Source organism: Poromitra crassiceps (assembly GCF_964638095.1).
Source record: "Poromitra crassiceps genome assembly, chromosome: 14".
Lineage (NCBI taxonomy): Eukaryota > Metazoa > Chordata > Actinopteri > Beryciformes > Melamphaidae > Poromitra > Poromitra crassiceps.
Window position 1 is genome coordinate 3,982,941 of NC_139633.1, and position 24,721 is coordinate 4,007,661.

At 42.8% G+C, this 24,721-nt stretch overlaps 3 protein-coding genes across 3 annotated transcripts in view; 1 reads left to right on the forward strand and 2 right to left on the reverse strand.

Moving 5' to 3' along the window:
* Positions 1-1,514: 1,514 nt before the first annotated feature.
* Positions 1,515-18,595, reverse strand: LOC310789278 (isocitrate dehydrogenase [NADP], mitochondrial). The gene is made up of 11 exons (XM_083650883.1): positions 18,437-18,595; positions 17,002-17,093; positions 15,532-15,697; positions 11,725-11,885; positions 11,492-11,635; positions 10,282-10,418; positions 8,035-8,186; positions 6,994-7,106; positions 6,141-6,238; positions 2,336-2,428; positions 1,515-2,176 (listed from the first exon to the last, which is right to left on the reverse strand). The coding sequence occupies exons 1-11, from the start codon at positions 18,558-18,560 to the stop codon at positions 2,092-2,094; spliced, it is 1,365 nt and encodes a 454-aa protein (XP_083507009.1). The 5' UTR covers positions 18,561-18,595; the 3' UTR covers positions 1,515-2,091.
* Positions 18,596-19,652: 1,057 nt separating this feature from the next.
* On the reverse strand, positions 19,653-22,840 carry tmed3 (transmembrane p24 trafficking protein 3). The gene is made up of 3 exons (XM_083650599.1): positions 22,619-22,840; positions 22,018-22,263; positions 19,653-20,541 (listed from the first exon to the last, which is right to left on the reverse strand). The coding sequence occupies exons 1-3, from the start codon at positions 22,763-22,765 to the stop codon at positions 20,308-20,310; spliced, it is 627 nt and encodes a 208-aa protein (XP_083506725.1). The 5' UTR covers positions 22,766-22,840; the 3' UTR covers positions 19,653-20,307.
* A 643-nt stretch (positions 22,841-23,483) lies between these two features.
* Positions 23,484-24,721, forward strand: part of LOC310788842 (retinol dehydrogenase 12-like) — a 9,004-nt gene continuing 7,766 nt past the window's right edge. The window contains exons 1-2 of the mRNA XM_083650419.1: positions 23,484-23,577; positions 23,679-23,770. Of these exons, the coding sequence (XP_083506545.1) occupies positions 23,692-23,770 (79 nt within the window). The 5' untranslated portion in view covers positions 23,484-23,577; positions 23,679-23,691. The remainder of the gene's footprint in view (positions 23,578-23,678; positions 23,771-24,721) is intronic.

Below are 24,721 nucleotides of genomic sequence, written 5' to 3' on the forward strand. Positions count from 1 at the left end.
GGAGGACATTTAAAAAAGCAGTTAATCTAAATGCTAATTTCTGGTAATTTTTGAGAGAGGCACCTTGTCCATTGTGTTCCTGTTTTTCCATGACTGGGAAAGAGAGGCAGAGAGCGCCCAGCCTGTTCCCAGGTCAGTGCTTCAGGTATGAAGAAAGAGAGGCAGAGAGCGCCCAGCCTGTTCCCAGGTCAGTGCTTCAGGTATGAAGAATAGTAAACCTTCATCAGGACGATCCAAACCCACGGCTTCAGATCTACTGATTGAGACGAGAGTGGACACAAGAATAATGGAAGACATCAAACCTGTTGTTCGCCATTGTTCATTCAAGCTGTTTGTGTTTGTGTGGTGTCTGAGCTACAACCCCCCCCCCCCCCCCCCCCCCCAAATGTCCCCTTAGGGGCTCAAACAGCATTTACACCCCCTCCCTTTTTTTTGTATGTTTTAGTCTGCTGTGGTACCAGTAGGTGGAGTTTAGTCTGCTGTGGTACCAGTAGGGTGGAGTTTAGTCTGCTGTGGTACCAGTAGGGTGGAGTTTAGTCTGCTGTGGTACCAGTAGGGTGGAGTTTAGTCTGCTGTGGTACCAGTAGGGTGGAGTTTAGTCTGCTGTGGTACCAGTAAGGTGGAGTTTAGTCTGCTGTGGTACCAGTAGGGTGGAGTTTAGTCTGCTGTGGTACCAGTAAGGTGGAGTTTAGTCTGCTGTGGTACCAGTAGGGTGGAGTTTGCTTCCCGGGATGACAACATTAAAGCCATACCAGGAAGTTTCGATAATCACAGAAAATTACTTGAAAGTCAATTTAGTCAAATGCTTCTCTGTGACTGGGAACTTACCAGGCACTCTGAATTGTGCTGATGCAGCAAACCCATTTGGCATTCCAGGCAGACTGAAACCACCAGGACGTGTTCTTTGCATTCTATCATTTGACCCAGGTTTAATTTAAAACATGTTGAAGTTCTAGACCAGTGTATCTTTTGTCAGTAGAAGGGGGTGTAAGCTTTCAGATGCAAGGCTTGCTGACTAAAGATGACCATGTCGACATCTGCTGGTGGTACAGGAGAGCCACCACACAGCCGAGAGCCTTGCTGCAGCTCCGTCAGCTTTGGCCCCCTCTGCTGGCGTGTAGATCCGTTACAGCCTCATGCACTGGAGGCTGCATACATTACCCACTGTAGCAAATGATGAGTACACAGCACGGCATGAATGCACTGGTGGTGGATGGGAGATAAATGTCAGACTGTGCATCAATGTGTAAGATAAGATGAATCCTTAGCCGGCTTAATTTAATCTATTACAATTGAACAAAACAACCCCCAGCATGTGAATCTTCCCATTTCTCTCACTAATGAAGCTAGACAATGAATGAAGCTACTGTATCTAATAATGAGTATAGTAGTGCAGGTTTTGAATGCTTATCTAATGGTAGCCTGGGTAAACCCAGCCTCCACGTGACCTGCTCTCAGACCTGCAGGTCACGTGGAGGCTGGGTTTACCCAGGCTAATCTAATGGCACTTGTGAAACATGAGGCATTGACAGTCCAAAAGTGCTTCCTGTTCAAAATATATCAGCACTGCACACCTGAACACAGTTGCTCAAGCAAAACAACCCAACTAAAAATAATAATACAAAAACAATGATAGAGTGATTAGCAGTCATCTATTTCCTTGTTTTCATGACCACGCCGATGCAATTGTATAATAAAACATGACTAGCATACATTTTCACTGTTTGTATACACTGTATTTCCTAAAATTGTCTTCTAACTAAATGTGAAAGATATCTTGACACTTCAAGTGGCCATTATAACTTAATAACATTAGTAATAATATTAATTCATACGGTATAGATACAGTGCAATACAAAAATGGAGCCGTGGCAATAGGAAAGGCGGAGAAGCACAAACATGGCTTGATGGGGAACTGTACAAAGATTTAAAAAATAAATGTAAAATGGCACGGAGAATAGCAAACTGAGTCCCTTCAAAATGGGATAGAAAGGTTAATACAAACGAGAGGTTTGTGAGCTAAAAAACTACGGACCGGAAAGAAGTGGTTGTCTCTACATTGGCCAAAGTAGGCTATCTTGTGCTTGTTCCTCATTTGCCCAGAGCTTTGTCCAGGTTGGTCCTGATAGCATCCAAGAAGTCTGTTGTGTTGACATAATGTTCATTCAGCTTGCAGCTGCAAGATCAGAGCACACGGTTTAGTATTTCAAATGAATAAATATACAAATAGATTCTGTCCTTTACCTGAAGCCATCATTGAATTGTTTTCTCTCTCCCTAAAATCAACCATACACAGACATGCAACAACAAAGACTAAGCAGTGATGAAAACTCACTTGGCCAATCCATGGATGCAGCCTGCAAGGTCCTTGGTCATCACGCCGTTTTCCACAGTCGACACACAGACCTTTTCCAAAGTCTGCGAGAACCTGAGGAGCAACATGACACAATCAGTGAAATGTAATCTTACACAAGCGTGTGTAGAATGAAACACTGTGCATGTGCTTATTCTCTAAGGATGCTCAGGTAACATGAAACACTATGCATGTGCTTATTGTCTAAGGACACTAGCTACTCAGGTAACATGGTATGAAACACTGTGCATGTGCTTATTGTCTAAGGAGTGGACGCTAGCTACTCAGGTAACATGGTATGAAGCACTGTGCATGTGCTTATTGTCTAAGGACACTAGCTACTCAGGTAACATGGTATGAAACACTGTGCATGTGCTTATTGTCTAAGGACACTAGCTACTCAGGTAACATGGTATGAAACACTGTGCATGTGCTTATTGTCTAAGGACGCTAGCTACTCAGGTAACATGGTATGAAGCACTGTGCATGTGCTTATTGTCTAAGGACGCTAGCTACTCAGGTAACATGGTATGAAACACTGTGCATGTGCTTATTGTCTAAGGACGCTAGCTACTCAGGTAACATGGTATGAAACACTGTGCATGTGCTTATTCTCTAAGGACACTAGCTACTCAGGTAACATGGTATGAAGCACTGTACATGTGCTTATTGTCTAAGGACGCTAGCTACTCAGGTAACATGAAACACTGTGCATGTGCTTATTCTCTAAGGACACTAGCTACTCAGGTAACATGGTATGAAGCACTGTACATGTGCTTATTGTCTAAGGACGCTAGCTACTCAGGTAACATGAAACACTGTGCATGTGCTTATTCTCTAAGGACGCTAGCTACTCAGGTAACATGGTATGAAACACTGTGCATGTGCTTATTGTCTAAGGACACTAGCTACTCAGGTAACATGGTATGAAACACTGTACATGTGCTTATTGTCTAAGGACGCTAGCTACTCAGGTAACATGAAACACTGTGCATGTATGATGTGCTTATTCTCTAAGGACGCTAGCTACTCAGGTAACATGGTATGAAACACTGTGCATGTGCTTATTGTCTAAGGACACTAGCTACTCAGGTAACATGGTATGAAACACTGTACATGTGCTTATTGTCTAAGGACGCTAGCTACTCAGGTAACATGAAACACTGTGCATGTATGATGTGCTTATTCTCTAAGGACGCTAGCTACTCAGGTAACATGGTATGAAACACTGTGCATGTGCTTATTGTCTAAGGACGCTAGCTACTCAGGTAACATGGTATGAAGCACTGTACATGTGCTTATTGTCTAAGGACGCTAGCTACTCAGGTAACATGAAACACTGTGCATGTATGATGTGCTTATTCTCTAAGGACGCTAGCTACTCAGGTAACATGGTATGAAACACTGTGCATGTGCTTATTCTCTAAGGACACTAGCTACTCAGGTAACATGGTATGAAACACTGTGCATGTGCTTATTGTCTAAGGACGCTAGCTACTCAGGTAACATGGTATGAAACACTGTGCATGTGCTTATTCTCTAAGGACACTAGCTACTCAGGTAACATGGTATGAAGCACTGTACATGTGCTTATTGTCTAAGGACGCTAGCTACTCAGGTAACATGAAACACTGTGCATGTGCTTATTCTCTAAGGACGCTAGCTACTCAGGTAACATGGTATGAAACACTGTACATGTGCTTATTGTCTAAGGACGCTAGCTACTCAGGTAACATGAAACACTGTGCATGTATGATGTGCTTATTCTCTAAGGACGCTAGCTACTCAGGTAACATGGTATGAAACACTGTGCATGTGCTTATTGTCTAAGGACGCTAGCTACTCAGGTAACATGGTATGAAGCACTGTACATGTGCTTATTGTCTAAGGACGCTAGCTACTCAGGTAACATGAAACACTGTGCATGTATGATGTGCTTATTCTCTAAGGACGCTAGCTACTCAGGTAACATGGTATGAAACACTGTGCATGTGCTTATTCTCTAAGGACACTAGCTACTCAGGTAACATGGTATGAAACACTGTGCATGTGCTTATTCTCTAAGGACACTAGCTACTCAGGTAACATGGTATGAAACACTGTGCATGTGCTTATTGTCTAAGGACGCTAGCTACTCAGGTAACATGGTATGAAACACTGTGCATGTGCTTATTCTCTAAGGACACTAGCTACTCAGGTAACATGGTATGAAACACTGTGCATGTGCTTATTCTCTAAGGACACTAGCTACTCAGGTAACATGGTATGAAACACTGTGCATGTGCTTATTGTCTAAGGACGCTAGCTACTCAGGTAACATGGTATGAAACACTGTGCATGTGCTTATTCTCTAAGGACACTAGCTACTCAGGTAACATGGTATGAAACACTATGCATGTGCTTATTGTCTAAGGACACTAGCTACTCAGGTAACATGGTATGAAACACTGTGCATGTGCTTATTCTCTAAGGACACTAGCTACTCAGGTAACATGGTATGAAACACTGTGCATGTGCTTATTGTCTAAGGACACTAGCTACTCAGGTAACATGGTATGAAACACTGTGCATGTGCTTATTGTCTAAGGACGCTAGCTACTCAGGTAACATGGTATGAAACACTGTGCATGTGCTTATTGTCTAAGGACACTAGCTACTCAGGTAACATGGTATGAAACACTGTGCATGTGCTTATTGTCTAAGGACACTAGCTACTCAGGTAACATGGTATGAAACACTGTGCATGTGCTTATTGTCTAAGGACGCTAGCTACTCAGGTAACATGGTATGAAACACTGTGCATGTGCTTATTGTCTAAGGACGCTAGCTACTCAGGTAACATGGTATGAAACACTGTGCATGTGCTTATTGTCTAAGGACGCTAGCTACTCAGGTAACATGGTATGAAACACTGTGCATGTGCTTATTGTCTAAGGACGCTAGCTACTCAGGTAACATGGTATGAAACACTGTGCATGTGCTTATTGTCTAAGGACACTAGCTACTCAGGTAACATGGTATGAAACACTGTGCATGTGCTTATTGTCTAAGGACACTAGCTACTCAGGTAACATGGTATGAAGCACTGTACATGTGCTTATTGTCTAAGGACGCTAGCTACTCAGGTAACATGAAACACTGTGCATGTGCTTATTCTCTAAGGACACTAGCTACTCAGGTAACATGGTATGAAACACTGTGCATGTGCTTATTGTCTAAGGACGCGCAGGGGCGGCTCCAGGATTTCAGTTTTGGGTGGGCTCAACAAATGTAGGCTGGGCCCATCTTGGTGGCACCCGATTTGGCGGCACCCGAAGGGTGCCGCCAAAAAAAAATTTGAGGTCTTTTTTTTACATTTTTAGCGATATTTAGAGGAATATCTCATTTAAATTAATGATTTGAGGGCTTTTTTTTACCTTTTTTAGCTACACTGTACATTACAACAACAACTGAAGCGCCAAATTTAACTCCCGTCAGTACTTAACATATAACAGTTTTATTTTTCTTTTATTGTTAGAAAGAGTCAGGAAACGTTTTTGTGTGTTTATTTTGTATTCAAATGTTCGTTTTAAAAATTAATTAATTAAAAAAACATATATATATATTAAAAAAAAAAAAAAAAAAAAAAAATCTGATTGGGCCTGGGGAAAAAGTGGGTGGGCCTAGGCCCGCCAGGCCCAATACTGGAGCCGCGCCTGCTACTCAGGTAACATGCTACTGTAAAACACTGTGCATGTGCTTATTGTCTAAGGACGCTAGCTACTCAGCTAACATGCTACTGTATTACTTGATCAAATCAGGGTTTCCATCCAGTTTGCCTCGGTGCTCCAGCCCCCTGGTCCAGGCAAAGATGCTCGCAATGGGGTTGGTACTGGTTGGTCTTCCCTACAACACAAGGACAGAATGAACATTAGTTATAAAGTGTCTTATGGTATTCTAGTCTTTCGAGGCTATACCATCGGTGGAGAAACTGGTCTCTCTCTGTCTCTTCTATGAATGATTTCTCCCTGTATGAAACTGGTCTCTCTCTGTCTCTTCTATGAATGATTTCTCCCTGTATGATTATGACTGAATGTCGGTGCAAAATCATGAATTTTGAAAGAAGCTCTTGCTCTTTGATTCCAGACCCCTGAAAAGTTTTTTTGGCTAATTTTGGAAGTGATCGGAGCAATGGCTGGAGAGATAAATGTGCCCAGATGGATGGATGGACGGACAGACAGACATTTTGTGATTATATAGAAAAGATGTACTATAATACGTGAATGGGTTACCTACGACCTAACGGAGCCGTATTTTTTAATTAGGTAATTAGGGCCGATGAATGGCTGAATTTGCGATGCTGTGCAGCCTCCACCGGTCACCCAGGGACGGGCATTCCGCTAGTTTGAAGAACTCGTTCGTTTGAACGACCTCAATTATCGAGCGGTTTGCCCTGAGCTGAGCGGGCACAGCAACACTCCTGAGGATTATATACACTGAATTTGAGCGACAGTCACCTGACAGCTCTGTGGCAATTAGTTCACAGTCCTCTCCCCCCTCACACACACGCGCACGCACACACACACACACACACACACACGTTCTTTCCTCACGATGTAAACACACTATCAGCAGTTGATTGGATTGGTCTTAACTCTTACCCTCTGGTGCTCGCGGTAGTGCCTGGTGACGGTGCCGTGGGCAGCCTCCGCCTCAATAGTCTTGCCATCGGGACACACGAGCACAGACGCCATGAGACCTAGAGAGCCAAAACCTGGAGACACAGTAAACACACACACACACACACACACACACACACACACACACACACACACACACACACACACACACACACACACACACACACACACACACACACACACATGTTGTCACAGGGCAATCAGAGTAGTGTAGATACCTCATCATGAAATTATCCCCATGGTATATGAACATGAAAAGATCTTTCTGAGAGCTGGGTCAGCTGAATCCACTGAGTTGAGTCTGGAGTGTCAGCTATAATCACTACAAGGTGGACTCTGATCAGCAATAAAGGCATTCAATCTAAGTTCAAAGAAGATATGCAAAGATGATCTGAATGTATTATTGTAACACTTCAGTGTATCACGGATTAAAAAATTTGAACAATTGGAAACATTAATCACATTGAAAATTAACATTGTTGCAAAATGCGATTCACCATTCAGAATAGAATACTTCTAAAGTGGGTTTAAAATAAAAGTCACAATGCAACGTCATTTATGTTATCAGCTATCTTAACATCTGTATTTATTAAATATTGACCTAGGAGGTCACGGCCAGGAGGTCATGTTTTCGCCCGTCTGTTTTTTCCGCAGGATATTTCAAAAACATATGAATGAATTTGCACGAAACTTTGTGCAAAAGTAGGTCATGGGCCAACCTGAATAAATTTCCACGCCCACTGGCCAAAAGGGGGCGTGGCTAACTGGCTATGAGCGCGGCAAATCACAAAAATCCGCCTAACTTTCAAACGGATTCACGTAACACCATAAAAGTTTGTAGAAAGGTTGGCGGGAGGTATGCAGTCTACCGTTAGGCATGAATTTAAGCTAACAAATTAATTCCTCACAAAATATTTTAGAATGAAACCTTTAAAAGGAGATAGCACAGTGGAGAGTGGGAGGGAAAATGGGATCGTTAGTGAGCGTAACAGATGTGCTCACCCTGAGCCAGAATGTCGGACTGCACATCTCCGTCGTAGTTCTTGCAGGCCCAAACAAACGCTCCGGAAGACTTGAGGACCTGGGCCACCATGTCGTCAATGAGACGGTGCTCATACCAGATCTTCAGCTTGTCAAACTCTGGCTTGTAGTTCCTGATGGAGACAGAGAATAATAAAACTGTTCATCTTATCCAAAAAGCACGCACGCATGTGTTGTTACTATTATGTTATTTATTATACATATACTTATCGGCTTACATAACATAATAGGAGAGATGTTCTTACTTTACTTTACTGAATTAGCAATCTGGGAATCAGTCTGACGACTAATATGACTCAGACAGACCCTATTTTTCCGACGACGTCTCATATGCAGCCATTTATTATTATTATTATTAGCTGAAATGTCGTCGGGACCTACAATAGACCCTTTTCATGGTGCCCATTTTGTGTCTACAAGGCAGGATAAACGCAGGTGTACCAAAACATTAACTCATTGAGTGCCAATGACGACAGCTGTCGTCAATTCAAATACTGACGTAGAGTGCCAAAGACGACGATTGTCGTCAATTGCGTTTTTTGACGGTGGGACGTGGATCAATCCCTGATACATCTCTGGTACAACTATTGTAGCTATTGGAGGTCTATAACCTATTTTACAGAACCCTTAGGTGGCGACAGTGCTCTCCAGGTTAACAGAAAGGCAGAGAAAAACAGAGAATAAGTCGTTGGGGAAACGGAAATCGCATCGCATCCGTATGCATCGATATGCATGAAGCGTTTTAACGTTAGATGCGCCTGCAGCAGCCAATCTGCTCCCACAATTGAGCTCCTCCATGCCCGCTGCGACAGCCCATTCGCATGATCAGCCGTGGAGTTGTTTATTATTCTCAACTGGAAGCATAGGAGCCGGTGACAAACACACGCGGAAACGCTGTAAAAAAGCTGGATGTCGCGCATAGATGGTCGCGCACCCTTCACAGTGCAGAGCAAACTCAGCAGAGAGCCACCTCCCATAAGGAGGAGTGTGCAGTTGAGGCGGGGCGGGGCGGGAAGGGGGGGGGGGGGGCACGCAGAGCAGCACACAACACTGACCCAGACAGACCCAGGCAGCAGGACAGGGTTGGCAAACGCAAGCCAGAATATCCGATGCCCACCAGCAGCAAAGACCAGCAAGAAGCTGCAACCAGCAGCGCACGCAGGGGCCAGCGCTGCTGGTTGCAGCTAAAAATATTATTCTGCCAAACAAAATTCCCTGGCCTTCACTGTTTTATTGAAGGAAATTATTTTTGAGGTGTGACTACATCAGAAAATTAGCTTCAGAGTCAGTGATGTGTTTGAAATGTTTAATTTCACAAAAGGGCCATTATCTCAGCTTCTAGAAAAAAACTGCTCTTTTTTGTTAAATCAAGCTATCTTCTCCGGCTGATAACGAAAGAACGGAAAATGATATCAATAAACCTGTTTTTGCTGATGATAGAAAAGAGTCTCATCGTTCTTTTTGCGTGTTCATTGTTTACATAGTAATATCACACAATATTCTGTGGGCCTCGAGAAATCACTGAAAAAAGCTCTGAAACTCTGGCACTGGGAGCGTCCGTTCTCCAAAAGTGGCTGGCACTCAATGAGTTAATTAGGGTTTCCAACTTCCAGTCCATTTAGGTGTTCCAGTGCTGGGGCCCTAATTAGTGAGTTGGTTGCACCTGTGTTTATCCTGCCTTTTAGACACAAAATGGCAGCTGTGAAAAGGGTCTATCGATCAGCTCCTCTCCATTCCCGCGTCAATTGGACTGTAAACGATAACCCTGGTGTACGGAAGCGGAAGTCTTGAAGTGGACGTCCACTATACAGCAGAAACCCAGAAATATCCTCTGTCCCAGAGTCATATTAGTCATCAGACTGAGAGACTCTCGGTGCCCAGATTGGTGTATTAGAACTTTTTGTTTTCAATATCTGGCTTCTTACCAGACTGATGTTTGAAGAAGGTTCATCTTACTGCTGCTGTTAGTGCATGTTACTGTCACGCTGGAGAAGAGCATCTGCTACTGTATGTCCCATAGTCAAACTGGAGACATTGCACTTTTTATACATCTGTTTTTATCATTTGAGACTGCGATGACCCAACTTTCTCCCATCAGCGTCTATACAGCTAGCAAGATATTTTATATATCTGTTTTCCATCTTTTGTAAAGTGTGCTTTATACATAAAATGTATGTCAAATGTACAAAATGTTGTTCTGTATCTTACTTCTCAAAGACGTCCTGGAAGATGTCCTTGAAGCGGCCATCGTAGGCCTTGAGGATGGTGTTCTTGGTGCTCATGTAGAGGGGCCACCTCTTCTTGATGGCATACTGGAAGCAGCTGTGAGCAAACCCAGTGATGGACTGTTCAGAGAAAATGTGAAGAAGCATCTTTACATAACCTGACAAATGATTTATTTATCATGTGATCGTGATCTCACGATCTCGAGCGAATCCAGCTGCCTTGCAAGGTTCATATTTACAAACTTACAAATTCATAGAATTAACATTGTCTACAAGTATTCCTTTGGAAATGTATTACTAAAACTCCAAATATCAACGTTTCTGTTTCCTCAACTCAGAGAACGTAAAACATGAATTCTTATTTGCAGAGAATAACATCGCTGTCTACAAATATTGCTTTGAATGTTTATTAATACCACAAAAAGCGGTCTCGCAAAATCATGGCTGACCCCTCCCACCCTGGCCACAAACTCTTTAAGACACTCCCCCACTGCAAGAATCTGAGGTCTGCCAAGACCAGAACCACCCGCCACAAGACCAGCTTCTTCCCAACCGCCATCAGCCTCACCAACAAGGCCCGGAAACCCCTTCCGCCAAGGGCCTCACCAACAACCCCCCCCCCCCCCCCCCACACACACACACACACACACACACACACACACAAACTCACTACCTCCTCCTAAACTCAACTGAACCCCCCCCCCCCCTTCCCATAAAACTGGAACTCATACTGTATCTAATTTAATGCCTGTCTAACTGGGACTGGTAAATTGATGTAAATTCCCTGCACATTAATGCCTATTTAACTTAGCCTGTAAATCTCATGTACATTCAATGTAAACTCTTATCTAACTCTGACTGTAAATTCATGTAAATCCACTGCCTATTTAACGTATATTTAACTCAGTCTGTAAATCTCATGTAAATCCAACGTAAATTCATATTTATCATCCACAGAACACTTCACCACTCATGTACATATTGTATATATTGACTCGATTTTATTCGATTTGATTGCACTTGCAACCTTGCGATTGCCGTTAGTTATCTTCCTACTTCTTATCCCTGTATATTGATGTAACCGCTACGCTGCATACAGACACTAAGACAAATTCCTCGTATGTAACTTGCATACTGTGGCAATAAAAGTGATTCTGATTCTGATTCTGAAAAATCAATCAATAGATCAATACCTCATCAGTGTTGTACATTCCCATCCCGCAGCCACCAGCAGTGAAGTCGTACACCTCCCACTCCTTGCTCTTGCTTCCGTCAGCCGGCGTAAACACAATCTTGAACTTGCCAGGCTGGTCGACAACAAAGTCTGTGGCCCTGTACTGAGATGAACACAACGCAGCACAGCAGGTATGTGACATGACTCTTCTGCACACGTTCCCACATCAAAACACACATCTGCTGTGTTTACCTGATCTCCGAAGGCATGTCGGCCAATGGTGATGGGCTGTGTCCAACCAGGAACAAGGCGAGGGATGTTTTTACAGAGGATTGGCTCACGGAAAACGGTGCCGCCCAGGATGTTCCTGATGGTTCCATTGGGGCTCTTCCACATCTTCTTCAGCTTGAACTCTGAGAAAATAAAGAATCCAGACAGACCTATCAGACAGACCAGTACCAAGAGGAGTCATCCAGACAGATCTATCAGGCTAAGACAGACATATCAGGCTAAGATAGACCTATCAGGCTAAGACAGACCTGTCAGGCTAAGACAGACCTATCAGGCTAAGACAGACCTGTCAGGCTAAGACAGACCTATCAGGCTAAGACAGACCTATCAGGCTAAGACAGACCTGTCAGGCTAAGACAGACCTGTCAGGCTAAGACAGACCTGTCAGGCTAAGACAGACCTATCAGGCTAATACAGACCTATCAGGCTAATACAGACCTGTGTCAGGCTAAGACAGACCTATCAGACCTATCAGGCTAAGACAGACCTATCAGGCTAAGACAGACCTATCAGGCTAAGACAGACCTGTCAGGCTAAGACAGACCTATCAGGCTAAGACAGACCTGTCAGGCTAATACAGACCTATCAGGCTAAGACAGACTTAAGAGAGACAAGTACCAAGATGAGAAATGTTGCCACTCATCCAGAGATTTGAAGACTAAACAGTGAAATGAAACATGCATTCTAAATTTACGAGGTCTGCTCCCATAGTTTTCTCACTCATATTATTCATAAAACTGGGGTTATATGCATAACCCTAAGTTTTCTTTTGCAATATTAATCGGAGAGAACTGTCAATATATTAACTCATTGAGTGCCAGCCACTTTTGGAGAACAGGCGCTCCCAGTGCCAGAGTTTCAGAGCTTTTTTCAGTGATTTCTCGAGGCCCACAGAATATTGTGTGATATTACTATGTAAACAATGAACACGGAAAAAGAACGATGAGACTCTTTTCTATCATCAGCAAAAACAGGTTTATTGATATCATTTTCCGTTCTTTAGTTATCAGCCGGAGAAGATAGCTTGATTTAACAAAAAAGAGCAGTTTTTTTCTAGAAGCTGAGATAATGGCCCTTTTGTGAAATTAAACATTTCAAACACATCACTGACTCTGAAGCTAATTTTCTGATGTAGTCACACCTCAGGGTCAGTGTTGTGTGCTGCTCTGCGTGCCCCCCCCCCCCCCCCCCCCCCCCCGCCCCGCCCTGCCTCAACTGCACACTCCTCCTTATGGGAGGTGGCTCTCTGCTGAGTTTGCTCTGCACTGTGAAGGGTGCGCGTCGGCGACATCCACCTTTTTCCGCGTGTGTTTGTCACCGGCTACTACTGTATGCTTCCAGTTGAGAATAATAACGGCTGATCATGCGAATGGGCTGTCGGCGACAGCCTGTCGCAGCGGACATGGAGGAGCTCAATTGTGGGAGCAGATTGGCTGCTGCCTGCTGCAGGCACATCTAACGTTAAAACGCTTCATGCATATCGATGCATACGGATGCGATGCGATTTCCGTTTCCCCAACGACTTATTCTCTGTTTTTCTCTGCCTTTCTGTTAACCTGGAGAGCACTGTCGCCACCTAAGGGTTCTGTAAAATAGGTTATAGACCTCCAATAGCTATAATATTTGTACAGGAGAGGCAGAAGGCTTTGATCGACGCCCCACCGTCAAAAAACGCAATTGACGAACATGTCCGTCCTTGGCACTCTACGTTACTATTTGAAATGACGAACATGTCCGTCCATGGCACTCAATGAGTTAACAAGTGTAACATTTGGTTTCATCCAGTTTGTTGTGTATACTGTACAGTCATCAGTAGTTGATATGCCTCTAAACAAACCCTAATTGCCGACTACTCACACATGAAAACATGAATGTGATAAGTTACAAAGGCTCTTGGGAGCCTTCATGAGCAATCGTAACACTATGAAAAACATTTCAATTTCCATTCAATTATTCTTTTTCATTGAATTTGTGTTTACTTTTCATTGTAATTGGAGTATGACATATCAACAGAGATTCTTAATGATGTCACTGAATGTAGGAATCTGACCTCACTACTGAAGTCAGAGTGTGACATCATCCTCTCCCTTGTGATGTCATCCTCTCCATTGTGATATCATCCACTCCATTGTGATGATGGCGCTATTCACGGTGGCACCAGGGAACTGCGGCAGGCCAGATAGGGCACCTTGGTAGCCAGAGCCATCATGAATAGACACCGGACAGGGAACCTTTCTAACTGTAGGCCTACAGTATTCCTAAATAAATGAGGCGCTGTGTTCTGTTAAGCTGAAGAGATCAATGGCACCAAATATCGCCTGCAATACTTTCCCATAGTGGTGTCACCATGCAAAATAATATGGGCCGCTTTTCAATTTGAAAAGGCGTATCAGCAGCATACATAATTCAACTTTTAGAATAAATGTGTTAAAGCAGACATCAAACCTCTCCTTTCTTCCCTTCCCTAGAGGCCAAGGAGGCCTAGCATTACACGGTATGGGACTCTGGTTTAGGCTCTGAGTCTGGTATGAAATAGTCTCGGCTCCCAGACGTTTGGTGAGCTGCGCCACCAAACGTCTGGGAATTTCACTGTCAGAAACTGTCTGTCCGAGCCCGGCGAGAACGGCCGGCAGCAGACACGCCTACATTTATTATTAGAATTTTATTTGGTAGCGGCAATGCAATGTTTCATAGTTCAAATATATAGCAAGACACTGATGTGCTGCAAAGAGAGTTTATACCTGTTGTTTATTTTACAATAATGTTTCCTACCCGGAAGTGGTCCGCTTGCTACTGTGAGTCATCAGCAGGCTCTGTAACATTAGCCTCGGGAGTCGGGCTTATCGCTGGGGGAAAGACCTCTAGCCGCCGGGGCCGGATGAAACACGTCCTATTAACAGGTTATGTTTGTTTCTGAGTGATTAATATGTTTCTCCGCAAATGCGACGATGTTTTGCAACACCGGTTCTGCATGAGAACTGCCCCCAGAAATCAGGCCCGCCCACAACACTCATGATTGGTTCTCCGATGCAAGGCTTCCAACAGCGCCACCTAACGTTATGCAAAGATTTAAATAGTAATATTCTCAGTCTTACAGGAGTGAAACGGATTAAGACTGAGGGCTGAGTCTAGGTATGAAATGCAACTCAGAATCAAATTATCCATCACCCAGTATCATAAATGCACAGGAATGTCCCATGCTGACACTTGGAGCACATAATCAAAGTGTCCTGTGCACAACTGCAACTCCAGACGTGCTGGGAAAAGGCAGGCAAAGTTAGTTCAAAAAAGAATAATAAAAATAATTAACTAAAAATAATAAACAGTGTGGCCTCTGTCCCTATTGCCCTGATTACCTACCTAGACTCTCCCTCTCCTGGTAATCACCAGTAATCACGGGCACCTGGTTAGAGACTATATAAAGGTGTGTGAGTCTCAGGTTCACTACTGATCCTAACATTCTCTGCTGCTGTGTTCCTGCTACTCGTGCTCAAGTCTCTGGTACTGTGCAAGATTCCTAAAGACTGTTCCTGTGTTTCAAGAAACCTTTGGCTTAGTTTGTCGGCCGTCCGACACAGTCTAGGTTTAGTTTTGTTAAGTTTTTTGCACGGATTGTTCCTTTTGTTTGTTTGTTTTGCTTGAAGTCAAGTAAAAGACGTTAAAACTGCTTCTGCCTGTGTCGTCTCTGCACTTGGGTCCACACAAACACACACACACACACACACACACACACACACACACAGCGTTAGAAAAAAAAAGGCAAAATACCCTCCACTCGATCCTCGTCGGGGGTGATGGTGGCACACTTGACGGCGACGTTGTATTTCAGGGTGGCCAGGGCCGAGTCGATGGTGACCTGGTCGTCTGTCTGGTCTCTGTAGGGCAGACCCAGGTCGTAGTACTTCAGCTCCACGTCCACATTGGGCAGGATGAGCTGCACATACACAAGACATACAGTTAGGGGTGTCACGATATTTCGCGATATCGAAACGTCACGATATGCGTATCGTCAGAAAGAAATTACATCGTAAAAAAATATATATATATTTTTTTGCTCCTGAATAATAATAGAACAGATTTAGCAGAATCAACACGCATGAGTGAGGGGGTAGACTACTACTGGCATGGCAAAACAGCTCAAGGGGTACATAAGATTACATAAGTTTAGGGACCATTGAGCATGAGTTATTTAAGAAATAGATTGTATACTTTATTTTTCTTTCACCATGCAACAAACATTTAGTTTGTGACAGTGTGACACATTCTATTGCAAGAGAAGCATTATCTTCCATGTTGTTTTATAGTTATTATAATAACAATTTCCAAAAACAGCATTTGTTTTGTATTTTGTGTATTTCAAATGAAAGACTATTTTTCCAGTATTTTCCCAGGGCTCCCTTGAAAAGAGGTTTCGATTTCAACGGGACTCACATGGTTAAATAAATGATAAATAAATACATAAAAATTGTTTACTTTTGTTAAAAAGAATATTGTTAAAATATTGTATCGTATCGTTATCGTGAACCCAATATCGTGTATCGTATGGTATCGTGAAATTAGTGTATCGTGACACCCCTACATACAGTATATACATCTTCTGTGCTGCAGCTGCACTCTACCTCCTGTATGTGCAAGTCAAACACCGTCGGAGAGAGTCAAGTGTAAAGATCTCTTCTGTGTAAGGATCTCTTCTGTTCTATTATACGATACGTCATATGTTCCTCGATGTTCCTTTGAATGAATTCATTACAGACGAGGCCGTCAGAAAGCTGTTTTGGGCTAAAGGCTCTGCTGGCTCTCTTGAGTACTGCAGGGATGACATGTTTTTGTAGGCCAACCTCCTGAAGTTAGCATCGTGCTGGGTACCCTCCTCTGGAACTCTCTTGTATGGGGATTTTGGTTAGATGCCTGAAATACGGTATGTGGTTAACAAAAGTTCATGAAACTGAGACTGTGTGTTCAGTAAGATAATCTTCACAAATGAACACCACTTTTAAGAGTTTTGAAGAGTAAAATTGTGATCGCCAAAAAAGGCTTCAAAAACCATACGAGTGGTGTAGATTTGTGAAGATGATCTCAGTTTCATGAACTTGTTAAACACAGATCTATGTGAAACATTGAAAGCTCGGTCCAGTAGGCCTATGAACTACTAGCCTGGGTAAACCCAGCCTCAACGTGACCCCTATGTCCTATCAGTCACCAATAGTCTGTGACGTCCCGTTTGAAGGCTGGGTTCACCTTCTCTTTGATGAACTCCCATATGATGCGGGTCATCTCGTCTCCGTCCATCTCCACCACTGGCTGGTCCACCTTGATACGATTGGTAGTATCTGGAAAAAGTCAAACTTAAATGTTATTATTTTCTTTTACAGTATTGGCTATAGCTGTTCTTTCTGTCCCAGAAGTCATTCTGTGGTCCAAGCTCAACCATCAAAAAGCCACAGATAATAGATACATGTACTATTCGTACATACTGTAGTTGTCTCACTTGTGGCTTGGAAGAAAACAACTGTTTAATTGTTCAGTGATGTTATCTGGCCAAGGGGGGTGTGGGTGTGTGTGTGTGTGTGTGTGTGTGTGTGTGTGTGTGTGTGTGTGTGTGTGTGTGTGTGTGTGTGTGTGTGTGAGAGAGAGAGCGAGAGAGAGAATAATTCATTCATTAACAATAATGTATTAATTAATGTGTATTATTATTGCATTGTGCCAATTTGAATTTGAATTTGAGAAGGTGCTTCCACTGAACAAGCTGATCACAAAAGACAGTCATAGTCTCTTTGATAGATTTACAGTAACCCAGGGCAGCTTGCCGGTGACTGTGACCTTGGGAATGCAGTTAACCAGCTTTGATAACAGGCTTCTCTAACAGTTAGCTATTACCTGTCCAGCTCTCTTTGGACCGGACAAGTGGCAACACGTGGATTCACATGCCAGGGCTTGGCTGGCATGAGCTACTGTATACCGTTGTAACACTCATATATCTACAGAAAACACATCTATGCATTTGTATATGACAGATGTATTCAAACCACCCTGACAGATTTAAATGTCTGCGCTCGAACTCTGGTCCTCCCTCCTCCACAATGCAATGATCTTCTATATATAGCAAAGAACATCATTATTGTCATTTAAGTCACTTCTTAAGAGCTGTTTTACAGACTTTATCACACTTCAAAGCATGTTAGAGACAGTAGGCTTACAGATCCTCACTGCAAATAGGAAGTCTGGCGGATGTTACACTGTCTCAACCCATACACAAAATAGACCTCTATTTTTTACAGATTTGACTTTATATATTAATAAAATATTTTTGTATCCTCTTAAGACTTCATCTTCTGCCTTTTCTTATTCGATTTAAAGCGCACATTGTACACTTTACAATGTGAACTCTTGTTTTAAAATGCTGACAAACGTACTAAAATTAGTTGTTGTTATGATCTTGTGATACTGTCTGGTACATTCATTGTATCCTATGATTCAATGTCTGATGACAAGTCGCTCTCTGTGAGATTCCTGCCGGGTACATAACGCTAGTTGTTCCTATATTATAGCTATTTAGTAGCCTGTTCATAAAAAACTCAATCAGTCGACATTACGCATTACGCATCCGGGTGACCGGATTAAATAAGCACCTTGTTGTAAATGCGCATGGAGATAATAACCGCTTTGGACTTACAGCTCCTCTGGTGCAGCCGGTGATGGCACACAGCGGCTGGGCAGAGCACAGCGGGACTCTCGCACAGCGCCGCAGCAGCAGCGCTCCTCGACATGAAAGTGAGAGACCTCAGGTAAGCTGCCATGTTGGAGTTGATTACGCACACGACTACCCGTCTTCCTTATGAATGAACGGCTGAATGAAAGCCCGGTAAGTGGGGTGACGCCGCTCGGAATTCAACCCACGTCAGCGTGGAAATAAAGCGGAAGCGGCTCGGGGCCAATCCGTTTCTTTCAATACATCCATGGGCCAATCAGAGCGCAATGCGCTGAGTGCGGTGTAGCGGTTCACACCGGCTGCAGTGGACTGGTGCACGTGCACTGGTTGTTAAAGTGGGGTCCGGGGCCCGGCAGGGGTCAGAGCTTGTTGTTGAGTAGTTATTATCACATAAGCAGTCAATGCACATAAGTTATATAATGTTTTTATCTCAGTTTCTCCCCAATACTGTCATTAGCACATCCTGAGGACAGTTCTAATTATAGATCTGCACAATTAGGCTAATAAAGAAAATCAAATGGCAAATGCAAATGCAATTAATTACATATTAAGTAAAAATAATTGACCTAAAGAAGTTATTTTAGTGCTCCAGGTAATCTTTGGTCCATATGGATCAAGTTCAATATTGCTGAAAACCTTTATCATACTCAAACTCAGTAACACACTGACATAAAAAAAATGCAATTAAAATGAAAACAAGAACAAACAAGAAAAAAGTGATTATATGAAGAATCACAGTTTTAAATCGCAACTGCAATATTCTGTCAATTGCAATTCGATTTTTTGTATATCATTGTATCCACTAGCCTGGGTAAACCCAGCCTCCATGTGACCTCCATGTAGCCTACTGCCCTCACAAAGAACTTAAGCTACAGTCTGTGTGACGTCACGTTGAAGGCTGGGTTCACAAAGGCTATGTATCCACGACTACATGAGCAAACTATTGCTACATACTGTACATAATAACACCTACTTTTCTACATCAACGTAGGTGCTACGTCACTGCTGTGCTGTCTGGGGAACGGGGGCCCAAGTACAGTAGACCAGAAAAACCTTTTGTCCGACCCCTGCTATTTAGCGGTCAGTGACCCCCCCCCCCCCCCATAAACGATAATGATTGATTACTTCCCAGACATCCCATCTCATAGAGAGCCAGAGAGTGAGACCGCTTTCACCAAACACATTCCTTTATGAAATGTCACAGGCTTAGTTACATTACATTTCCACATTTAAAACTAAAGAGTTTTTACAGACAGAACAAAAATGTAAACTGGGACTCCAATCAACCAGTAAATATGGTGTAACAGGTGCGTAACAGGTGCGTAACAGGTGCATTAAAACAGTCAACTTTCAACTTGTGAATGTGAGATGGAGAAAAAAACACTATTCATCTTGCTTTTTCCAAGGCACTTTGCATGAGAGAAGAAAGAGAGAGAGAGAAAAAGACTTGTGAGTAAAACATTTTGCACATCAGATAAATTAAGGCATTAATACACTATAAATCAAATACAAACTAACAAACAGAAACATCTATTCTTTGGTTTCTACCCATGTGCCACAATGTACACTGAAATGACTAGAACTATTGTCACAGCGTGACAAGACAGTGGAACTGAGCTTGACAACTTTCCTTTGCTGGTTCATGAACAGATACTAGGTTAACCAACTCAACCTTGTTTTCTTCAGCACTTTTATAAAAAATATATAATCTTCTATCTCTGCAAGGCTAGGCGATCGATCACACCCATTTTCAACACAACCCTAAGTGGTGTTCACTTTTCAATCAATGTGTTGAAGATGACGACTCCGCGTCTTCTCGAACAGCGCGTCGAGGCTTAAGTGGAGGCTGCCACGGTGCCTTTCTTGTCACTGAAGAAGCTCCGCAGCATCAGGACTTGGCCGATGCTGACGACAAACAGCAGTATGGTCTCTCCCACGGACCAGTAGGAGACCCGCTCGTGGAGGTCCTCCGCCCGGATGCGGTCGTGCGCCTCCCTCAGCCTGTACCACGTCTGGGAGTCCGACACCACCTTCAGGATCTCGTGGATGGAGAGGCACGCCGACTCCATCTGAAAGGAGAGAAGTCGAGGCGGCAATGATTCATATTAATGCTATAGCTCTGTCTGGGTAGCATGCGAGTTTAGAGCTACATCATGGACAAGTGGAGGTATCGAGATGGTGGCTTCCTGAATTGATGTCATTCTGTCCTTGTTCATCGGACACATTTGTAGGTCTGATTATTTTCATTATTGATTAATCTGTTGGATTACTTTCTCGACTATTCGATTAGTCGTTTGGTCTATAAAATGTTACAAAATCTCCCAAAGCCCAAAATGACATCCTCAAATGTCTTCTTATGTCCAGACCAACAGTCCACAACCCAAAGATAATCAGTTTACTGTCATATAAGACTAAATAAAACATGAATTATTCACATTTAAGAAGCTGGAACGAGAGAATGTTGGTATTTTTTTTATTTCAAATTAGTCTAAATGATCGAGCAGATTTTCTTTTGAAGTAAAAATGAGAAATGGACTGTGTCAACACATCCAGTATCACCAAATAACTGAGGGTAACATGTGCAACAAGTTCACCACACCTTGAACTAATCTGTCCACACTTTTAAGTGAGAAAGCATGTCACTGCAAGTCTGACTTGTCCTGTCAATAAGGTCCACTAGGGGGTGGCAAGTTCATCTTACTGAGGCTGCAGCACAGCTAGCTAATGTGTGTTATGGTGTTGATTATTATTATACAGTCTATGTGTTGAACCTACCGAGACTTCTTGACCCTGTCAGAACATCTCTGGCTCCACCTAGTGGGCTTAACCCATATACACTTCAATATAACCAACATCACTTTACTCATCACCTCAGCTGTGGATATTAAGATAGTTTAGCCTGCTAGAGAGCATCAGGAACATATGCAACAGTTATCTAACTTAGTTTTAAAGTATAGAATGTAATTCTCCGACGAAGCATTCATACAAGGCTCAGTCAGAATCTAATTGTGACGCCAGGAATTGGGTCGAATTGTGACTGTGAGACACACAAAGATTCACACCCCTAGTATATAAAAAGGAAGCTCCAGATACAGTTCCACTACAGCCCTTCAACACATACACACAGTGAGATTCCTCTCAGCATCTCTCTCTGTCCAGCACCGTGCACGAGCAATACCCTCCACTGTGGCCAGATGCTGTCCACTAACAGTGTTCGGCAAGTTACTTTCAAAATGTAATGTACTACATATTACCAGTTGCTTTCATTTGAAAGTAATAAGTTACTTTACAATATTACTGTCTGTGTAGAGTAACTCGTTACTTATTACACTACTTTTTTTTGCATTACTTTCACCAAAACAACAGCAGTAGCAGAATGACATCGCTGCCCCGGAACATCCCGAAAAAAATACAAAATACAATCCTGTAACGCACACACACCCACAGTCTCGCTCTGTGAGGCTTTCCACTGGTGCAGATGGAGTTTAAGTGCCTTGCCAAAAGGTTCATCAACAGCTGGCAGATAGGGTGTGTGCTGAATTTACCTGAGTCATCGCTGTGTTTCTGTTCATGTCTGGAAGGAGGGGTCGCTCTTCTCCGGCACGGAAGTCCAGGTACACTATTTTGTGTGAAAAGGTGGAGAACTCATTGCTGAAGCAGACCTTGTAGACTCCCTTCATGGCTGTGGTGTGAGAGAAGCTGTCATACTGCTTCTTCCTATCCTGATACAGGAGGTTGTTCTGAGGATCTGTGACGAAGCAGTCCACATCGTAGTTCCCCCCTGCAATGACCTAACAGAGCACAAAACACACAATAGCAATAAATAAATAAATAAATAAATAAATAAATAAATAAAGTGGACCTCATGGACATATATATGAGCTCATGGACCTATGAATGAGATAATTACTGATGAGTAAGGAGGGTATAACAGATGGAATGTAATGCAGAAATAGTTGAAATTGTGGCCCCATTCAACAAACTGTTCAATGTTTACCAATACACAGAATGTGATGTCACTCAGTCAGTATCTGTATATTCAAATAGAGGAAAAGGAGGCGATAACAAAAATCCACGATGACAACTCTCTAAAGTAAACAACAGGCTACACACCTGAAACCTGTAACCTTTCGAAGAGTAACTTACCTGGAAGTCTATGTCAAACCTGACGCCACTCTCTAGCTCTTCGTAGAAACATTGCTTATCATTGTCAGGTAATTCAAAAGTCAGCTCCGTGCCACAAACAGCGAGCACCTGCAGCAGCAAGCAGCAGCACAGCCCGATGGAGCGCATGTTGAAGGCCACAAAGTGCAAGAAGAGAACGACGGGACGCTACAATGTAGCTGATGCCGATGAAGATGACAGCTAGAAGGGAATGTCCACCACAACTGACGTGGCACGATCACGAAACACTTCCGGGGCAGACTTGTTTTTATTTTATTTTTATATCTCTCCCCCCGGCCGCAATAACTTTACTGTAACAGCGATAACACCTGAGGCGTGTGTTTTTATACATGTCGGCAAGGAAATGTTTAAAATAGCAGAATATGGCTCGTCTGCAACACTTCTACCAAAAGTTAGAGAAATTAGCCAAGCAACATTTCAAAATAAAATGCAGTCTACCATAATGGCACGGAGAGAATGGGGAACAACTAACAGTATGTCTCTTTGAGTGACATTGATAGGAATTCATGTCCTTAGACCATGCTATTCGTATGGGTATGGACGGATCACGGGTACATTCATTCGGTGATGTCAATGTAGCAAATTTCACGCTTTTATTTTGACAGCGAATGGCTTAATTCCATTATTCTCGCTGACTTGACACCATATGAAAAGACAACAAAAAAGAAAAAGAAAAACTGTGTTTTCATTTCGGCTACTACTTCAGATACTCAATATACTTCAATATCCTACTTTTAGTTGGTATTTTGTGTTAACTAAAAACAAAGTAACATCATGCCGACAAATAACTGTTTTATTTTGTAAAACTAATCGACGCTCCTGTTCATACAGACAGGATGTCAACAGTGGAACGCGGAATAGCTGCTGCATGTTGAATAACACAAAGAGCTGATCCCTGCGCTGCCCATAGGCGATAACAGGTAGGGAGAGCGCAGCACAGCTGAGCGCTCATGATACCGCGCACATTGATTTCCCACTGTTGCGGAGTCATTTCAAACTAAGCTTGTATTTTCACTACTAGCCTACCAGCCTACATGATGGGAAGCTACACAGAGGAGATCCAGGACTTTGCAAATAACCATGGTACCGTGCTCCTCACTGCTGCCCTCGCAGGTGAATAATGCTCTTATCAAGTCAATTGTGGATGATGTTCTTTTGAGTTCTTTATTGTTTTAAGCTATATTGCTTCCACATTTTCTTAATTTAGCTGTCAGGCCAAGTGCAGGGAAAGGAAACATGACACCCCAGAGTAAGAATGCAATGGATTATTAACTAAAGTGCATTTGCAGACCATATGCCAATCGACTTGGTTATTCTATTATTATTATTAGTATTATTATTATTATTATTATTATTAGGGGTCCAAGCACGAAGTGCGTGGATCCCTATTGTATCTGTTCCGTTTATTATTATTATTATTCTCCGCTAAAACAGCATGCACGTCAAAAACCGTAAGGGCTACAGTAGCCAGACCTTGCACATAGGTTGGAAATGTGCCCCACTACTCAGAGACAAAAAAATAGCCATATTGCCAGATGGTGGCGCTATAACAGATGACTGCACGTATTGGCCCATAACTGCTGAACCGTGAGGCCTAGAATCAAAATTCCACATCTGCTGGATTCCCTGGATCAATACGCATCTATCCATATAGACCACGCCCATTTAAGTCTGCTAGATTTTCCGCCATATTGGACTTTCTCAAAAAAAAAAAAAAACGAACTCGTCCTAGGCCATTTGCCCGAATAAGCCCAAACTTTTTGTGTGTCATCTCTGGACTTCCCTGATCTAAAATTGTATAAAGAATTTGGATACGTGCAACCGTCTTGAAATGATAAATGTTTAAACTTTTGATAAACAAACTCGTCCTACGCCATTTGCCCGAATGAGCCCAAACTTTTTCTGTGTCATCTCTGGACTTCCCTGATCTAAAGACTTACAAAGAATTTGGATACGTGAAACCGTCTTGAAATGATAAATGTTTAAACTTTGACACTATGTCATCACCGATGACAGTCTTGTGACATCACTGATGATGTCATCTATGATGTCATCTATGATGTC

Excerpts from the sequence above, each read along its gene's own strand:
- LOC310789278 (XM_083650883.1), bottom strand. The coding sequence starts at position 18,560 with ATGGCAGCTTACCTGAGGTCTCTCACTTTCATGTCGAGGAGCGCTGCT. Across the intron at positions 11,636-11,724 it reads GACATGCCTTCGGAGATCAG|TACAGGGCCACAGACTTTGT; the intron begins GTAAACACAGCA and ends TGTTCATCTCAG. Across the intron at positions 2,429-6,140 it reads GGAAACCCTGATTTGATCAA|GTTCTCGCAGACTTTGGAAA; the intron begins GTAATACAGTAG and ends GTTGCTCCTCAG.
- tmed3 (XM_083650599.1), bottom strand. The coding sequence starts at position 22,765 with ATGCGCTCCATCGGGCTGTGCTGCTGCTTGCTGCTGCAGGTGCTCGCT. Across the intron at positions 22,264-22,618 it reads GGTTTGACATAGACTTCCAG|GTCATTGCAGGGGGGAACTA; the intron begins GTAAGTTACTCT and ends GTGCTCTGTTAG. Across the intron at positions 20,542-22,017 it reads GAAACACAGCGATGACTCAG|ATGGAGTCGGCGTGCCTCTC; the intron begins GTAAATTCAGCA and ends CTCTCCTTTCAG.